Genomic DNA, 19,284 nt, shown 5'->3' on the forward strand with positions numbered 1-19,284 from the left:
GTGAGTGGATCAGGGCCCGATTCTGCTGCTCTGCAGTAAATCGATCAGATTCAGAGTTCTTCTCTCTTCCTGAGGCTGTGAATCACTCGCTCCCTCAGATTTCTGACGGTGCATTTTCCACAGCAGTCACATTTCCCTGGTGTAAATAATCTGAAATCATTTGAGGACATTACTGTCCCAGTGCTGTGTATGTGGTGCTGGGACAGTAGAGTGTAGCCAAGGATCTATTCTTGGAGTGACAAAGACACGCTCGCTGTGAGAACATGGTGGCAGAGAGAACGAACAGGTGCTAAAGTCCGCTACGTGCTAGGTCAAACCTCCTTCCTCTGCACACCTGAAACATGCCAGGTCCCTAACTCATCCAACCTGTGCTGTGACATCATCTTTTCCTCTGCAGACGTTTGTGTGTTTCTGGATTAATCCATACGTGGGCATGAATGCAGCTGGGAGTGTAAATCTAACTCACAGCAGGCAGCAGCAGCAAAGGCGTGACTACGTGTTAGAAGAAGCTCTCACTCAGTCACACATCTGGATCACAGCATCGTAACACACCTGGATGTTAAACCTGGACGCTGACTGAACACTCGCTCCTCCAGCAGGTATTAAACACTCGTCCACCCAGGCCATGCTGTTTGGTATTCGATAGCCTCACCTTGGTTTTCTGCAGCTAGCACTGCGGGCACTGCTGTAACACCAGGAGAGGCGGCAGACTCCAGGGTCACTGGATCACCCATCTATGGCGTATGGTGGACCAACAGGAGGTTAACTGGCCAAAAAGAAGCGTGCAGCCCAGCGACGGCGAATATCAGCTCAGCCGCTCCCTCTGTGTGGCCCCGCCCTCTCTCTCTGTTTACTGGCTTTCTTTCTGTTGCTCATCCAGCGTCATCATGCGTGCCATTCTTCTCTCTGAGACGATATGGCTTCTAGAGGTCATACACAGCTATTAATAGTGCTGTTAAACCAGCTGGCCCTCGCACAGAGAGGGGAGGACATTATTTAAAGGCTCCCTGCCTGATATTGTGAACTTTAAAATCCTCCATGTTTACTTTGCAGGGTGCTACATGGACCTGCATGGCACCTGCCGACTGCACCTTCAGTATTCTTACAGCAGCAGTAAAACAAGGTCCTGGAAGGATGTCAGAGCAGACAGCTGCAACATGTCACACACGTAACAAACACGTAACTACATGAAGAGACATTTGTGCCACTGCATGTAACTGGGAACAAACCACTTCACCGATCACAGGCTTGTTGGTTAAAATGAGATGAAACTTCAACCGTCAGCATGGACTCAGATCAAACATCTCTGCCATGAACTGAACTGAGGGGGTTCCAGACGCTACAGATGAACACAGCGTGCAGCACCATCAGTCACGGTCAATCATCAGGATGCTTGTTTTTCTCATAAACTGGTTTCAGGTGGTTTGTGCTACTGTAACATGTCCAAATAAAGCCCCACCAAATACTAGCTCTGCTTTTTTATGTCTGAGAACTTAAACATTGACAAATTCAAACTATAATGGATGCAAACTTGGTGTGGCCTCCACAACAGTCCCAGTTTCTGCTCCGGTCCCATGGGCAAGTGAGCCGCTGCCTGAGCTAGAGCCAAGGTAATGAAACACCGTGTTGTGAGCAGCGTCTATCAGGGAGGGTTACATTTGTCAAAGGTTTCAACAATCATCAGGCTGTTGCTTAAAAAGCTTCATTCAGTCCAGACGCTGCAGCATATTCGTTTCTCCTCGCTGGGTTAGGGTCTCCTTACATATGAGATGTTGAACAATGAGGCCCCATCACATCTAAAAGACCTGCTGAGGGGCTTCCAACGGCGGCCATCACTACAGTGCACGCCATGTTTCCTTGTGTCCTATGCTCTTCTCTTTTCTCTGAGCTTTTCCTCTGCTCCCTTTACTTCCCATGTGTTTATACACCATTATTGCTTCTAATCGTTAGTAGTTATTAAACTCTCGCTCTCTCTCCCATAATGCATGTTTTGACCTGTCTCCCGTAGTTGTTTTCTCCTCACCCACAGCTGGTGGCAGCACATTACAGCCCCTCCCTGAGCCTGGTTCTGCCTGAGCTTTCTCCGTCTTTCTCTGTCGTTGCTTCTTACAGGGATCGCCTGATTGTTGGAGGATATCCTTACACTACGACGGCCCAGGTCCCTACCACATGGTAAATGAAGTAGATCTTATGTTTAAATGGAATGCCCCATAAAGACTCCTTTATAAACTTTAGTGCACGTTTGTTAAGTTAATGAGTATTTGTCTTTAACAATGAAGTCTACCAAAATAAAAGAATGTTGGGCTTTCTGTTTGTTTTTCACCAAGCTGCATTGTGTCTTTGGAAAACACAGCCCTCTTCCCAGCTGCACAGTTAAGCTACGTCAGCAATTTATCAGCTCGTTTCTCCACCCGAGGCAGGAGCAACCCCACATAACTTCACCGAGTGAGCCACAGGTGCCGCTCTCACAGCCAACACAGGAAAAACGAGCTTTCACAAAGGCTTTGACACAAATGAAGTCCTGCTAACGTGCTGTTACATAACCGGCCTGTTTGAAGCTTAAAGTTAGTGCATGTACCAGCAATTACACACAAAACCTTAGAAACAAGAGCTCGGCAATATACTGCACATGAAAACTGGTTCAGGGCTGAGAAACTTTAAGCAGCCTCAGCAGAATGCAAATCATGAACAAAGAAATCCAAGAAATCCAGTGATTGTTGTATTTGGCAAATGTGTTGAAAACTGTCACGACACCGTGTGGTCCTTACCCAGTGACTGCAAGCAGAACAGGACAGGACAGGACAGAATAGAACAGAATAGAACAGAACAGAACAGAACACAACAAAACAGAATAGAATAGAATAGAACAGAACAGAACAGGACAGAACAGAATAGAACAGAACAGAATAGAACAGAACAGAACAGAACAGAACAGAACAGAATAGAACACAACAAAACAGAATAGAATAGAACAGAACAGAACAGAACAGGACAGGACAGAATAGAACAGAATAGAAGAGAATAGAACAGAACAAAACAGAATAGAATATAACAGAACAGAAGAGAACAGAACAGAACAGAACAGAACAGAATATAACAGAACAGAATAGAACAGAACAGAATAGAATATAACAGAACAGAAGAGAACAGAACAGAATAGAATATAACAGAACAGAATAGAACAAAACAGAATAGAATATAACAGAACAGAAGAGAACAGAACAGAATAGAATATAACAGAACAGAACAGAACAGAACAGAATAGAATATAACAGAACAGAAGAGAACAGAACAGAACAGAACAGAATAGAACAAAACAGGACAGAACAGAATAGAATACAACAGAACAGAACAGAATAGAACAGAACAGAATAGAATATAACAGAACAGAAGAGAACAGAACAGAACAGAATAGAATATAACAGAACAGAAGAGAACAGAACAGAACAGAACAGAATAGAACAAAACAGGACAGAACAGAATAGAACAGAACAGAACAGAACAGAACAGAACAAAACAGAATAGAATATAACAGAACAGAAGAGAACAGAACAGAACAGAACAGAATAGAACAAAACAGGACAGAACAGAATAGAATACAACAGAACAGAACAGAATAGAACAAACAGAATAGAATAGAACAGAACAGAAGAGAACAGAACAGAACAGAACAGAATAGAACAAAACAGGACAGAACAGAATAGAACAGAACAGAACAGAACAGAATAGAACAGAATAGAATATAACAGAACAGAAGAGAACAGAACAGAACAGAACAGAACAGAACAAAACAGGACAGAACAGAATAGAATACAACAGAACAGAACAGAACAAAACAAAACAGAATAAGAAGTATAACAGAACAGAAGAGAACAGAAACAAAACAGAATAGAATATAACAGAAACAGAACAGAACAGAAGAGAACAGAACAGAATAGAACAAAACAGGACAGAACAGAACAGAATACAACAGAACAGAACAGAACAGAACAAAACAGAATAGAATATAACAGAATAGCCGTTTATTGTCACTGCGTTTTGTTTTCTGTAAGAAGCAGGTTCTAATGCTATATTCTGTACTGGTACAATTGCACAATAGCATTGCTACAAGCAGCTATGTGGCAACATTGTGAACACAGCGAGTATTTCCGGTTTCCACAGGCATGTTCTCCTCGTTGGAATTATTAAGACTTCCAACAGATGAAGGGAATGAGGGCTGACGACCATCCTTAGTCTTACTGACCCAACTGACACTGGATATGCAAACAGTGTGGCAGAGACACACCTCTGTTTGCTCACTTGTGATGTTACTCTGTGATGCTGCCAAAACATGTTCAGTCCATTATGCCCACAAGACGGCAAATGAATAATATGAGACAAAACAATTACATAACTACATGTTACAAAATTAACATCAGAACATGTAAATAAACAAAGAACTGGCACTGGACGACCTCTGCAGAGCAGTTATTATCTGATCCTCAACATCAAACATTCATATGCACGTACGCTACCACCAGTCTGAGTCCACAGGCCCAGCCTTTGGAGCTACAGCAGCTTCAGTTTCTCTGAAAAGGCTTGAAGTGTGTTTATGGAGCTCTTAGCCACTCTAACAGAAGCACATCTGTCAGGTCAGATACTAAGTACACTAAGAACCAGCTCCCACAGTGTCTGGACCTTGGAATGGTCTCTATAACACAACAACCTGGTGCTGAATGCCCAGAAGACAGTGGAGATTATTGTGGACTTCAGGAAGCACACAGCCCCACTCCCCCCCATCATCCTGACTGACACCCCCAATCACCTCTGTGGACTCATTCCGCTTCCTGGGTACCACCATCACCCAGGACCTGAAATGGGAGCCCACCATCACCTCCGTCATCAAGAAAGCCCAGCAGAGGATGTACTTCCTGAGGCAGCTGAAGAAATTCAACCTGCCAACACGGACGATGATGCAGTTCTACACTGCAATCATCGAGTCCATCCTCACCTCCTCCATCACCGTGTGGTACGCTGGAGCCACTATCAGGGACAAACAGAGACTGCAGCGTGTTGTGCGCTCTGCTGAGAAGGTGATTGGCTGCAGACTCCCATCTTTGCAGGACCTGTACACCTCCAGGACATTGCGGCGTGCAGCTCGGATCTCAGCTGACCCTTCTCACCCTGGACACAGTCTGTTTGACCTGCTCCCCTCAGGCAGGAGGCTCCGGTCCATTCGCACCAGAACCTCTCGCCATAAGAACAGTTTCTTCCCCTCTGCTGTTGGACACATGAACAATAACCATATGACTGTCCCCGCCACTATCACATGACCCTACGCTGTGTCACTGCATCATTCCATGTTTGGCACTGATCACCACCTGCACTCATGTATATATCTTTCTACGTAGCACTCTTAATTCTTATCTCATGTATATATCTCATGTATATCTCATGCACATATCTTTCTACGTAGCACTTAAGTTTATTCCTACTTTTATTTTTTCATGTCTATTTAAGTGCTATTTATGACACTATGTTTGCACTGAAGCACCGCAGCAATTTCCTAATGTTGTAAACCTGCTCAACATTTGGCAATAAACCCCTTTCTGATTCTGATTCTGATTCTGATAAGCTGAAGCATTGAGAGGTCCTTCACTGGAACCAAGTATGAACTCCCAATCCCAGACTCAATGTGTTCTCAATCCAGAGAACAGCGTCCACTGATCTAGAACCCAGAGGACCTGTGCTGGCTGATATACGGCTTGGATGCAGGTGCTTGGCCCACTCTGTGTTCAGTGCTCTGGTAGACCTTGGGCCCTGTGGTGACCACTGGGCCCTCAGCATAGGGCTCTGTGACGTGGCCTACTGCTTTGTGGCTGAGCTGCCGCCGTCCCCAACCGCTTCCACTTTGTTGTGATAACACCAACAGTTGACTCTGGAATTTCATGAGTGGACTTGTTAGTGTCCTATCACAGCACCACGCTGGGATTCACTGAGAGCGACTCATTACAAATGCAGCCTGCCTGGTTTTATACACCTGTGGCCATGGAAGTGATTGAAACACCTGAATTCAATGAGATGGATGGTGACTACAATAGTTTGGGCATCTTTACAAATAACAGCAGCTGAATGATCCAGAGAGCCCGCTTTCAAAATCTGATTATATGACCACACTTAGAATATTCATGAGCAGCCCGCTGCTACACGTGTTACAGAGGATGAGGTATACACTGATAGATACGCTGAAGCGGTTCTCCTCGTGCCCTCATGCTGTGACAGAAAACAAAGCACAAACTGGACAATCTCAGAGGATTACTTGTTGCTTTTAAGTATCCAGTAACACAATTTTACCCCAAAAAGGACTAACAGGAAATCGGAGGCATATCTATTTGCTGGGATGCATCCAACAGCTCCACATGAAAAGAAAACGTCTGAAAGCATGCAGTAACATACCACTTTGTTGTTGTGTAAACTCCATGTTCATATGAGCACGGCACAAACACGCACATGCACAGTGCTGTCCTCCAGAGCTCAGCAGAGTCTGTCACATTCTGAACGCACTGTTCAGCCCGAGCAGCTCCTCTTATATAAGGGCTGCTGTGCACGCCTTCAAACTTACCTCGATTCCCTCAAGCTTTTAGAGTGTGTCGAAGCTCATGCACGTCCACATGTGCACAGCTTTGTGTACTACAGAGGACACTGGAGCTCTGCACAGTCTCTGCAGAGCTCTGATCTTTAGCCAGCTTTTACAGGAACGCTTTTTCCTCATTGGGGCACCATGTTTTCAAACACACACATTTTAAAAGCCACGTCATACGACTGCAGCTGCATGCACTTCCTCAGTGCAGCAGGCTGGTTCAGTTTGTGGCGCCAGGATCTGCTGCAGTACGCAGCACATTCCACTGATGGTGGCAGCGACCTATGTGCAGGAACCAACCCCACGCCTGGCTTTGTTGTGACAGATCCCCAGAAAGTCACTAGCATTAGATCAGACTGCTGTCTGTTGAAGCTAGCGTCGAGCTACTTTGATTATATCACAGGAACAAACAAACTAGTCAACTCTGAGCAACTGTGCAGTTCCAGGTGTCCACAGGTAGGGCTGCACGATTTTGCATAAAATGAGAATCACGATTTTTTGGCTTAGAATTGAGATCACGATTCTCTCACGATTCTCTTTTCCAGTATAAATATTTATTGCACTTATTAACTGTACATCAACTTCGTAACAGTTGAGACTGAACATAAAAACAACAAATAAACATAAAAACAACAAATGTCTCACGTTTTGTTGTTGCTACAAAATGTTGTACTGCTTGAAATTCCGTCTCCACCGTTGCTCGACGCTGCGTGTACAGAGCAGGTAGTGCAACGATAGAAAAATAGTTGCGGGACGGCACTGTGTAGCGTTTGTCTAGGGTGTTGATCATTCTCCTAAATCCCTCGTTTTGCACAGTGTTGATGGGAGCCATATCTTTGGTCAGGTGATAAGTGATAGCCTCCGTAATTTCTTTGTGCCTGCGGGAGTTCGACGGGTATAGGGAAGCGCTGTATAAGGTTCCCGTTATTGATGTTTGGGTGGTTGACCGGGACGGATTTTCTCCTGTCACTTTCTCGTCATCCCTGACGTGCTCTCCGTTGTTTTTTCCTGCTAATTTTAGCATCACATGGCACAGCTTCTGTATCACGTGGTATAAGGCTCCGCCCTCGTCATTTGTTGAGCAGGAAGAGTGAGCGCTTGTTTTCATGCAGAGTACGTCCCGGATCAAAATGCGGTACAATCGTCGTCTTTTTTTTTTTTTTTTTTTTTAAATCGTTGTCATTTGGAAATGAGATCGCACATAAGTATGAATCGAGATCGCGATTTTCTAACGATTAATCGTGCAGCCCTATCCACAGGTGTCTTTACAACCTCTCTAACCACATTTCAACTGGACTGGAAGAAAAACATCAGACTGAAAGCCAATGGATATGAAACATTAATGAAAAAGACATTTGAGTTTATCATTTAAAGTTAAAGAAAGACGAACTGACTGTTTGTTTCTCTTTGGCTCTTTCTGGTTTCTTTATTAACTTCCATTATATTCGTCTATATCGAGTCTTCAGCTCTTGTTGGTCTTATTTAGGCTTTGAGGGTTGCTTTTAGTTTCCTGTCACGTTCCATGTGTTTGTCCTTCGTCTTCCATGTTTCCCTGTCTTATCCTCCTCTCGCTCCATGTGTAAAATGCCATTCCAATGTCCGTTATGTCTCCCTTCCTGTTTTATTTTGGTAGCACCTCTGTGCCTTTGTTCCTCACTGTGCCACAGCTGTGTAACTTCTGCATTATGCACCATGTGTCTTTGCATATTAGGAGTCTCTGGCACCGCCACTGTATTCTTGGTTTTGAACTTATTCTCTGGACATCAGCATAAAATGCTCATGTTGAGTTAAATTTCTGCATCATGCATTTGGCTCTGCAAAATTAATCACACAGCATATTATGACGGCTCCAAACCAAAACACGATACCTGACACAGATGCACAAGCGCCGTGCTCCCATGCAAGGTTACATGGAGCCACCGCTGTGCTCAGGGTTGGATTTAGAACAACAACACGCTCAGCAAATGCAAAGGACACAAAACATCACACATCAGCCCCCGAGGAGCAGACGCAGCCATTACCCTTCCATCTGAGATCCCAGCCCTTTGGAGAGGGGAAGCAGCAGCCCTGAGGGACGGTAATGTGGAAAAGTCAAGAAGGACAAGGAAACATAATGAGAAAGTGCACATTTCAGCAGAAACACACCAATGACAAAGAGGACGAGATCTAGCATCCAGGTATGATCACATGCTCCAAAGTCCCGACAAGCACGGTTCCCTGTCCCCTCTTTAATCTAGAGTCAATATTAAGTGAGCAGCTGTCACTGTTTGATCACGTGAGGTAACAAAGTGCACACGTGTTGCAGCCATTGGTTAGCAGTGAAAAGGACCTGCCTGAGTAAATTTGGAGGAAGACATGGCTGACAGACGGGTGGTTCTGCTCCAGTCTACATGCCAAACACAACTGGGCAGGACACGAACCCCAGTTTCTCTCTGATGCATCTACTGGAGTATGAAAGGCTGTGAATGGTTGATAAGCGCTTTGTGTGCTCCAGGAGAGGAGACAACCAGCCCAAATCTCTTTCTTATAACCAAGCAGTCATAAATATGGAGAAAGCTGAGGAATCGGAGTGATTTTAACCAGGACACATCCTTCCTACACATATGGAACAAATAAAACACAAATGTGTAGGACTGAGTTCTTGCATTCAAATCAACAGTAAACAGACTGGTTCTGATACATCACTTTTCTGCTCTACTTCAGAGCACTGAAAGTACATGATACAACACGCCTCTTTCACCTGGTCATAGTTCTCAGGCTATCAAGACTCTTCACAATCTAGTGAAGTGAATCACTCTGAATGTGACTGTATTTACTTACAGCAGTTAGAAGCCTACAGAGTCGCGGCTGTTTTTAATGCACTGAGGGTCTAAAGATCATGGACAGGATCATTTGTGCCATTTTGCATCCTGTATCAGTGATGCTGAAAAAAAAATACTTCATGCATGTATTATTCTCAACTATTGTGATTCGTTACCATCAGGTTCTTTTACAAACTCCCTGAAAAGCCTTCAGCTGATCCAAAATGCTGCAGCAAGAGTCCTGACAGGGACTAGAAAGAGAGAGCAGATTTCTCCTGTTTTGGCTTCCTGTTAAATCCAGAATTCAAAATCCTGCTCCTCACATACAAGGTCTTAAATAATCAGGCCCCATCTTATCTTAATGACCTTGTAGTACCATATCACCCTATTAGAGCGCTTCGCTCTCGCTCTGCAGGCCTACTTGTTGTTCCTAGAGTATTTAAAAGTAGAATGGGAGGCAGAGCCTTCAGTTTTCAGGCCCCTCTTCTGTGGAACCAGCTTCCAGTTTGGATTCAGGAGACAGACACTATCTCTACTTTTAAGATTAGGCTTCAAACTTTCCTTTTTGCTAAAGCATATAGTTAGGGCTGGCTCTCTAACTATGCTGTAAAAGGCTGAGCCTACTGGGGGCTTCCAGTGGTGAACTGAGCATTTAAATTTGTCAAGTTTGATACAGTTTTGACTTTGTCTCTTTGTCTCTGGAGTGGTGACGTCCATGACACAGTCCACTGTTTGTACGTGGGATAACATAAGATTGCAGAGACCTGGTAGCAATGCCCTCAGTAAAACTGACTACAACATTAGAGGTCTGGTGATAGAGGTAACTGTATACTTGGTTAGGCTGAAATGGGACAAACAGGCAGAGTTTAAAACCAATGGCAGCACAAATCTGTTAAACTGACTTAAATGAAAAGCCAGAACTACATTTGGGATTGCAGTTATTTGTGTTATACACCAGGAGCCAGTGTGTAAGTCGGTGCTAAAACCATGTTACTAATGTTATAAAGACAATAGTTTACCAAGACAAAAGCACTGACGGACGGAGTTTTCACTTTTCCACAACATGCTGACAGCCTGGGCCAAGTGCTAACACTGTGGTTTGTTTGCTTTGTTTTTTATGAACAAGTTCTCAGATGCATTTCTGCTTCAAACACTGAACATGACCTTAATGCATCTTTCAAAGCTGCAAAGAGACGATATTTCTCTCACTCAACAAGAAAACCCTGGAAAAGCTGCAGATGGAGTCATTAAACTACAAGTCACATAGCAACAGCACTTTATAGAACATTCTAAATCTTTGAAGTTTTGCAAAAAAATGAATAGTTCGTTTACGATTGTTAAATAAATAGTAATAAAATGTTAGCATTTTTCCAGTGCTTATGCCACACATGCATTGCCTAGCTCCATCTACTCTTATTAATAGCAGTTTATAAAGAGATCGGTTTATTCGAGCAGCGTTCCACGACAGTCCAGTTTCTCGTGCAGCCCTCTGAGCCCACCCCTGGGCTACAGGGATGTCGAGGGAAGGGTCAGGAAAAGCATTAACCACCAAACAAAAATGGCTGCTTTTGCAGTTCTTGGGATTCCCCTGCAGGTAAATACCTGGACCTCACACACATTCATGTGTTCACCTAACCAACTTGGAGCTATGCTTGGACTTATCAAAGTACACCTAAGTTTCCCTATGTTGACAAAGAACCAACTCTAGTTGCACACTCTGTGAAAAAGACAGAAAAACGGAGGTATTATCTGCAACAATTAGTCAAACTATGAAAGTGTTTTTGGAGACCAAAAGCACCGGTTCTATTCTGGGCCACAGGTTTTTCTAAACGTCACACTGCCTTTGGATTTACTACAGCATGCAAAACTCTTCTACACATCTGCTACATCTACGTGCTGTAAAATAGAGGCAAACGTAGTATTACATGCTTTAATTAAGTGAATTATGCAACATAAGGAAGGATGGAGAGCGTGGGACGAAGCAGGTTAGACATGGAGTGTTTTAACAGTCACTGAGCTTGATGTAAAGAGACATATTACCTCTACGGAGCTGTTACAGATCATATTTTGAAACGAGGGGGGAAAAATATGGGATTTAGCACTGCTCCAGTAGTGAGCATGCCCTGTCCTCTTTGAGATTCATTCACAGTCAGAGAGAGAAAAGTGGGGCAAAACAGCAAGAGTGGAGTGGTTAACTAACAATGAACTAAACATTTTTCAGAAATCTGATTACTCCATCTGGGTGAATTTCCAGTGTTTAACATATTTTCCATATGTTATGTTGGTCTTGTTCTTTCGCGATCTGTGCCAGCTAAACAAAGACAGCTCAGTATAAGCTGTCTTAGTGTTTCAGGTCTTCAGCACACTAACCAGATGCTCATCTCCCGCTGTCACCAGTGGAGTCTTTTTCCATCCGTTTGCAGAACACTGTCATGACCTGCTCGTATAGTTTCCTGTGCTAACCTTAACCCTGAGATGTGCAAAGGGAGAACTGTAAACGACGCACAGTGAGGACAGAGTGTACTCTGCATGTGAGCCTCAGCACATGGGGCCCTCATCGGCCTTTGACTCATCACCTTACTCAATCATGAAGTACGTTAAGATGTGACAACGAATATTTCATTTTTTTTGCACCTCACATGTTATTTCCAAAAATAAACAAAAACGGGACTGAGATTAAACAGAAGACTGCGCAGGCTCAGCGACGGGCCTGAAACTACAACCATGGAGGAGAGCCTTTCTATAGGATGGAGGAGAGCCCCGGGAGCCACGTAGGAGCCCACCGCGGATACTGACACGTGAGCAGAAAGTGACGGGGATAAACTGGGGGCGGGGTCCCGCAGTCCACACTGACTGGCCCAACAGGCCTACCAACATCACCAACGCAACGCAACGAAGCCTCACGAGAGACGGGCTAACGTTATCTGTCGCGTGCGAGGCAATGTTGCCCGGTAATCCCGGGAGCTAGAGTCGCCATGGTGAACCGACCTGAAGGCTGGGTGGAGCGGCCGTGTCAGGCAGACCTGCCCGATAATGACAACTATCCGCGCTGGAGGCAGCGCTAACCAACAAAAGCACTCAGGTGTCGCTCAGCCAGCAGTCTCTCAACACCGACTCCTGAACGACGGCTAAACATCCCCGCGCGGAGCAGCTAGCTAGGATGAAATAGCGACAGCCAATCAACTTCCAAAGGCCTGCCAGTGAAAGCTGGCGGCTACATCATCCCAGCCGACGCTATCGTGACAGAATCAAACCCACCTTTTGGTTTTGGGTTCCCTTTGCTGCCCTTCTTTGAAACCATGGCTGAGTCCTTGGTTGCAGGACCGGAAACGACGGGAAGACGGGAACGACCGGTGCTTGTTGAAAGCGGAGAAGAGAAATCAAAATTTCTGCTCCTATCTGATAAAACTCGCAACCAAAGAAACCCCGCCCGCTTTACCACTGACGACTCTCTCTGCCAATGAAAGCCTTGTTGCACAAAGATGGGCGGGGTTTGGAAATGCTATGACCAATGGGTATCGAGAAGCCTTAGGCTTATTCAGCCGTGTGGATAGTCTTATCTTTGCCCCTCCTCCCTCGCTGCTTTGGAACGTGGCAATATGGTAGATCCCCCTCACTGCCATGTTTATTCCACTCACCATCTAAACATCTAAATGTCAAAAATATGAGCATAAAACATTTCTCTTAACAACGGCGTAAAGATCTGCGGCCTTTAAAATCAGTGTTTACAAGCAAAACAAAGAAAAACAGCAGCGAGCACATTCAAATAGTTTCTGCTGGATATTTGATCACAGTGCTAACATATTACGTTTTAAAACACATGATATTCCATAGTACAGTGTTCTATTACACGAAGAAACAATTAGTAAACAGTAATACTAATAGTAAATAGCATAATACTACATTTACTAATGCAATGGTTTCAGTCAGCCAGATAATTTGCTAATAATTTAATTGGCCAGTCTGACCCCGGAGGCAGCACAAGCGATAACACTCTGGACTCATTAACTCATTTCTGTTTCTGTCGTTTAAATGCACACATTTACATATGTACCTCCTACCAGTGCGTGGCGGTAGTGTACCAATTCGTCGTTTGCCAACTGCCAATAATTCAATAACGAAGAAGAAAAGTCAGCCGCTGAGTATCCCAGGTGCATCGCGGTTTATACAGGATGTCACAGGAGATGCAGATGCATCCCTCAGCAAACCATCTCAAATATTTCCTTGTAACATGTGTGTTGTCACTAACATGGCTGGACACATGCTGCACAGTTATTTGTCAACAGAAATTCTTTGGATTGAGCAGCATTGCCACAGCCACACTGTGGTGCAACATAAATATGCTGTCATAACTCAGGGGCGTCGAACGCCAGGCCTCGAGGGCCGTGTCCTGCAGGTTTTAGACGTGTCCTCGATCCAACACAGCTGATTTAAATGGATAAATCACCTCCTCATCATGTCTTGTAGTTCTCCAGAAGCCTGGTATTGAACTAATCATTTGATTCAGGTGTGCTGACCCAGGGTGAGATCTAAACCTGCAGGACACCGGCCCTGATGCCTGGAGTTGGACCCCCCTGTCATATCTGCTGTAGGCTGACGAGTCAGATTAGGACATCTGTGATATCAGTGATTCCTGAAGAAGCCAGTCATGCCCAACGTACGCTTCGACAGGAAATCTATGTCATAGCCTACCCTGTGACCTACGTCGTGACCTGATGTACACCTGAGAATTTTAAGCACACATCGGATTGATGCAGCCCACAGCTGTTGTGACTGGCCTGTTAAGTACTGTTGATTCATGCTGTGCATTTGTTCCACCCAGTTTTGGATTTAATCAGTGAGAGAATAACAATCATAACCTCAGCATAAAGAATAATAACGTCAGTTTAAGGATTCGGTAGATTCCTGGGTGTCAGTGGTGAAACCATCAAATTCACTGGAGGGAACGTACAAAAAAGCATAAATCCCCAGTAAGAGGTTGCTTCTCCTGGGCACGTGTCAGTTGTTGCAACAATATAAAGTGGATAAAAACGATGAGAAATTCATTAATTAGCTGCTGAAAATGCCTTTTAAATATTCACAGGTGTGTGATATATAGACATATAACGTGCACGTCCAGCCTGTCACAGTGCCCAACTTCACACTCAACAGTTTTATGAGATTTTTCTGGTCAGCGCAGACAGAATAACCCAGACCTTGTATGTGCTCCTTTCAAACTTGGAGGTGGTTTTTCTCATTCCCGCTGCTTCACAGTCAGCTGTGAGACAGTCCCTCAGGTCACCACCTGAAGAAGCAAGGTGAAGCACAGCATCCACAAAATGTGGCCTCGAATTTATCCTGTCCATTAAAATGTTGAGGAGCAGCCGTGGTGAAGTCCATGTATGCTGGTTAGGCAAAATCCCACACTCAAATATCTATAAGAGGATACGGTGAGCTAGGACCACAACGAAGGCCGCTTTGTTCCTCCTGTGAGGTCTGGCTCTCCTGTATCCTGTACAGAGCCTTCTCAGGGAGGCTGCGTTGGAATTTGCACACAAAATCCTTAAAAGCCCAGAACAGACTTTTTGCCAATCAGCTTCTTTCTCAAAAAACAAAAACCCAGCAGTGTTTACATTTTCACACCAAATTCACATCATGTTTTAATAAGAGATTTTTGGGATTGCATCCAATGATACCAAATTTGTTTAAGTTCAATTCAATGTTATTTATACAGCACCAAATCACAACAGCAGTCGCCTCAAGGCGCTTTATACTGTCAGGTAGACCCTGCAATAATACATACAGAGAAACACCCAACAATCATATGACCCCCTATGAGCAAGCACTTTGGCGACAGTGGGAAGGAAAAACTCCCTTTTAACAGGAAGAAACCTCCGACAGAACCAGGCTCAGGGAGGGGCGGGGCCATCTGCTGTGATTGGTTGGGGTGAGAGAAGGAAGACAGGATAAAGACATGCTGTGGAAGAGAGACAGAGGTTAATAACAGATATGATTCAATGCAGAGAGGTCTGTTAACACATAGTGAGTGAAGAAGAAACACCCAGTGCATCATGGGAATCCCCGGCAGCCTACGTCTATTGCAGCATAACTAAGGGAGGATTCAGGGTCACCTGGTCCAGCCCTAACTATATGCTTTAGCAAAAAGGAAAGTTTGAAGCCTAATCTTAAAAGTAGAGATAGTGTCTGTCTCCTGAATCCAAACTGGAAGCTGGTTCCACAGAAGAGGGGCCTGAAAACTGAAGGCTCTGCCTCCCATTCTACTTTTAAATACTCTAGGAACAACAAGTAGGCCTGCAGAGCGAGAGCGAAGTGCTCTAATAGGGTGATATGGTACTACAAGGTCATTAAGATAAGATGGGGCCTGATTATTTAAGACCTTGTATGTGAGGAGCAGGATTTTGAATTCTGGATTTAACAGGAAGCCAAAACAGGAGAAATCTGTCTTTTATAAAATCTCTATATTATCAAAAAATGAAGATTTGTCAGCGTCTTCAGGTTCTCCAGTTACTCTGGGTTTCAGGAAAGACAAACATGATAAGTGACAATAACTGTTGCTTGCACCCTACAGTGGAACAATCTGAAGTACAGCAGGTAAGTAAATCTATTTCTATATATGCTATTGACATGAAATCATTTTCAGTTAGTTGCACGATTGTTTTCCAGTTGCTGGTAGATTCCAGCTGGTGCCAGCACGCTCCATGCCTTTTTGTATGCTCAATACTTTTCCTTGTGTCATTTCTCACTATTGCACATAACTTCACTTATCTGTGGTTTGACATCTGGTTAAAATATTTTAAATTAAAACAATGTTTTTCATTTTTAGGTGTAGCTCTCTTCCGCCCCCTGCTGACAGCACAGAGACATTGTTCTAGGATGACCTGGACTTCTGGACCCATTGTAACACACACAGAAAGATTGTAGGTCTGACCAACTGTCTCAGCTGTGGGCAAATAGATGGCAGTCAATAAAGTTCTAAAAGGTAATTTATTGACACAATAATCAAAAGAGAAAAGATAAAACAGTCCAGTGTCGCATTTGCAGATCAAGTAAAAAACACACAGTCCCAAGGCCAGAGCCAGCTATGCTACGACACCAGTTGCACTCCACATGTTGACTTCAACAGTTGTCCTCGGAGACCCACCACCCTGTAAGCAGATCGCCAGTGATCACTCCAGCCTCTGCAACTCCGCTGCCTTTAGGCTGTGGCATATAATAGGCCCCGGCCTGCACAGAGAGACAAAATAACAGCAGTGTTTGTTGTGTGGGCTACAAGTAGACTAGTGTATCAGTGCAATCAATTACACCTGCCTCTAATTAGTCCAACCCCAGTATGTCCAGTATATGTACCCAGTACGTGAGCTCAGTTTACTTCATTTATGCAGCAGCAAATCACAACAACAGTCACCTCGAGGTGCTTTTTATTATAAGGTAGACCCTACAATAATACAGCGGTCAAGTAGGTCTCCACAATAAGGAGACACTGCCCCCCAGTGGACGGATCTGATTGACAATAAACATTTGTTTTACATGTTTAATCTGCATGTACTCACAGCTCTACCGGAGCAAGCATGAGCACACGGTCTTCTTTTAAAGATGTGCACACGGGCTCACACAGTACTCACTAAACCGGTTGGTTCTACGGATTTCCTCCCAGAAGAATCCGATTTACACACACTGTCCGTGAAATCAGACTTGGATGGATTGAAACAACCAGTGCCAACGACAGTCGTGCTGTTAGCTTCACTATATGCTATGTGTACAGATGAGCTGACCATGTTTAGAGTCCACAAGACTGGAATAAAAGCGCAAAGAAACGAACACATTGCACCGACTGAAAACACAGTGTCGGTGTCGTCACAGGATCCTGTAGTTTTTAGACTCTAAACGTAATAAAAGCACATTACACTGCATTAATTAAAACGATGAACTTGCTCTGAGTATGTCGTAACTACAGTCCATGCATTCATCTGAAGTTATGGGATTTCTCCACAGTGGGCTGAGCCAGATAAAAACGTTCTTGCAGCCTCTTGTTGAATTTCCAACGTTTTCTTTCAGAGGCTAAAATGAGATACGTGAGGTTTTCAAAATAAAAGCCCCAAGTTGTTGCAGAAAGTTAGTAGTGTGCATAAAAGTATGAAAGCCATAAAAATGTTTCCTGGATGCTACAAGCAGAAATATACTGACTTTCAAAATAAAACTGCAATGGATCTTAGGCTCTTTTTAAAATAATGCATCTACCCTCAAAAACAAAGTTCCTTAAAGTTTATTATGTGTTTTTAATAACACTATTGTATTATTAGCAGCCTGCAAGTCTGACTGGAGCTGTAGGTGAGGCGACTCGCACACAGAGGAGCACGATAGCCTTTGTACCACATTGGAAAGTTAAATATGTGGAGAAGAGTGCAGTGGGAGCACAGCAGCATGTGGCCATGACCAGAGACACACCAGCACACAGAAGGACACACAGGAACCCTCGACCTTCTTGAATGCTCTTAAAAAGCTGGTTAGCAGCAGCTGTCCAGGTGTTCTCCGGTCCTGGTGCCTGAATGTTTCCTTGTTGCTATTCCAGAAAGCTGCTTAGAGAAAACTTGCCTAACAGAGTTCAGAGTTCACGTGTTGAAGAAAAATACCAAATATTGACTTTCAGGCTTGTCATCATTGTGCAGACACTGATTTGCCTTATGTGCTGTATTTCCACGTATGTTTGCACATAAAAAACTGTCACGGTCTGGCTAGGGCAGACCGTATGTTGCAGGGAAGGACTCAAGCGCAGACCGAAATGAGATATGAATAACAAAACAAGCCGTTTATTAAGGCAAGAAACGAGGGTACAAAATAATAGGGAATCGATGAAAACTAAACAATGGGTGGACTTCCGGCTAGACCATGAGAGGGTGAGGACGCGTTTACCAGCAGCTCCCGCACTTGATTTTAGGAAATTACGACAATTATCAAAGTAATACATCTTCCTCCCGCAAAGTAATACAGGGATTCTGAAGAGTGCACTCCTTCCTAAATGCCTCCAAAAAAGCTAAACCCGAAGTTAGCGGCGACAGAAACGATTGAATTTGATGTGGCCCCGACTGAAAATGACGGTGCCAAAGCTGGAACGCCAGCCAACCCCGCACTTCAGGAATATACACAAGGTAACAAACAAGTACTCTCTGCGATCGCTTCCTTGGATACTAAGATAACTCAAATGAAAGCAGACATTTGCGATACCCTACGCGGGGAAATTGCAACGTTGAGGGCTGAAAATGACGAGGCCATTACAGCTTTAAAAACGGTAATGGAAAACCATAATGCACAGCTGAAAGATCTATCAGAATCAGCGACAATCACCTCAAACTCCGTGGCGAAACTAGAAGAAAAAGTTAAACAACTCTCTAACAAAGTGGAACAACTGTCCGAAAAATGCATTGATCTGGAAGGGCGCTCAAAGAGGAAAAATATAAGGATAGCCGGAGTACCCGAAGCTAGAGAAAATGGTCAACGTCTTAGAGATTTTGCGGCAAGGCTACTACGAGATCTACTAGACCTGGACGAAACTCCGCTGGTGGATCGTGCACACAGAGCCCTGCGAGTGACCCCAGAAGAAGATGCCCCACCACGACATTTGATCGTGAGGATACATTATTGCCACACCATGGAAGAAATACTACGAAGAACTGCCACCAGGAAAAATTTGAAGCTCGGAGATATCCGCGTTCAGATTTTCCGCGACTTACCCCAGGCGGTGGTAAAACGACGTGCAGCGTTTACTCCAGCAAGAAACCTGCTTCGAGACCAACCCGGAATCAAATATGGACTTCTATACCCTGCCAAACTTAAGGTGACACACAATGGTACGGAGCTGGTTTTCAT

General features: G+C 44.2%; 1 protein-coding gene and 1 long non-coding RNA gene across 6 annotated transcripts in view; both read right to left on the reverse strand.

Moving 5' to 3' along the window:
- The window catches only part of LOC120715532 (aspartyl/asparaginyl beta-hydroxylase-like), a 33,275-nt gene extending 20,412 nt beyond the window's left edge, over positions 1-12,863 (reverse strand). For 2 of the 5 annotated variants that reach the window (XM_040002538.1, XM_040002536.1), the window contains exon 1: positions 653-2,666. In XM_040002538.1, the coding sequence (XP_039858472.1) occupies positions 653-734 (82 nt within the window). In that variant the 5' untranslated portion in view covers positions 735-2,666. Of the gene's footprint in view, positions 1-652; positions 2,667-6,435; positions 7,112-12,678 lie in introns of those variants that run through there. The other 3 variants (XM_040002537.1, XM_040002540.1, XM_040002535.1) reach the window with 3 other exon arrangements.
- A 3,524-nt stretch (positions 12,864-16,387) lies between these two features.
- LOC120715542 lies at positions 16,388-19,210 on the reverse strand. The gene is made up of 2 exons (XR_005691663.1): positions 16,971-19,210; positions 16,388-16,644 (listed from the first exon to the last, which is right to left on the reverse strand). It is a non-coding gene; the product is annotated as an uncharacterized LOC120715542 (long non-coding RNA).
- Positions 19,211-19,284: the final 74 nt, after the last annotated feature.

This window comes from Simochromis diagramma, unplaced genomic scaffold (assembly GCF_900408965.1).
Source record: "Simochromis diagramma unplaced genomic scaffold, fSimDia1.1 OVJJ01000445.1, whole genome shotgun sequence".
Classification (NCBI taxonomy): domain Eukaryota; kingdom Metazoa; phylum Chordata; class Actinopteri; order Cichliformes; family Cichlidae; genus Simochromis; species Simochromis diagramma.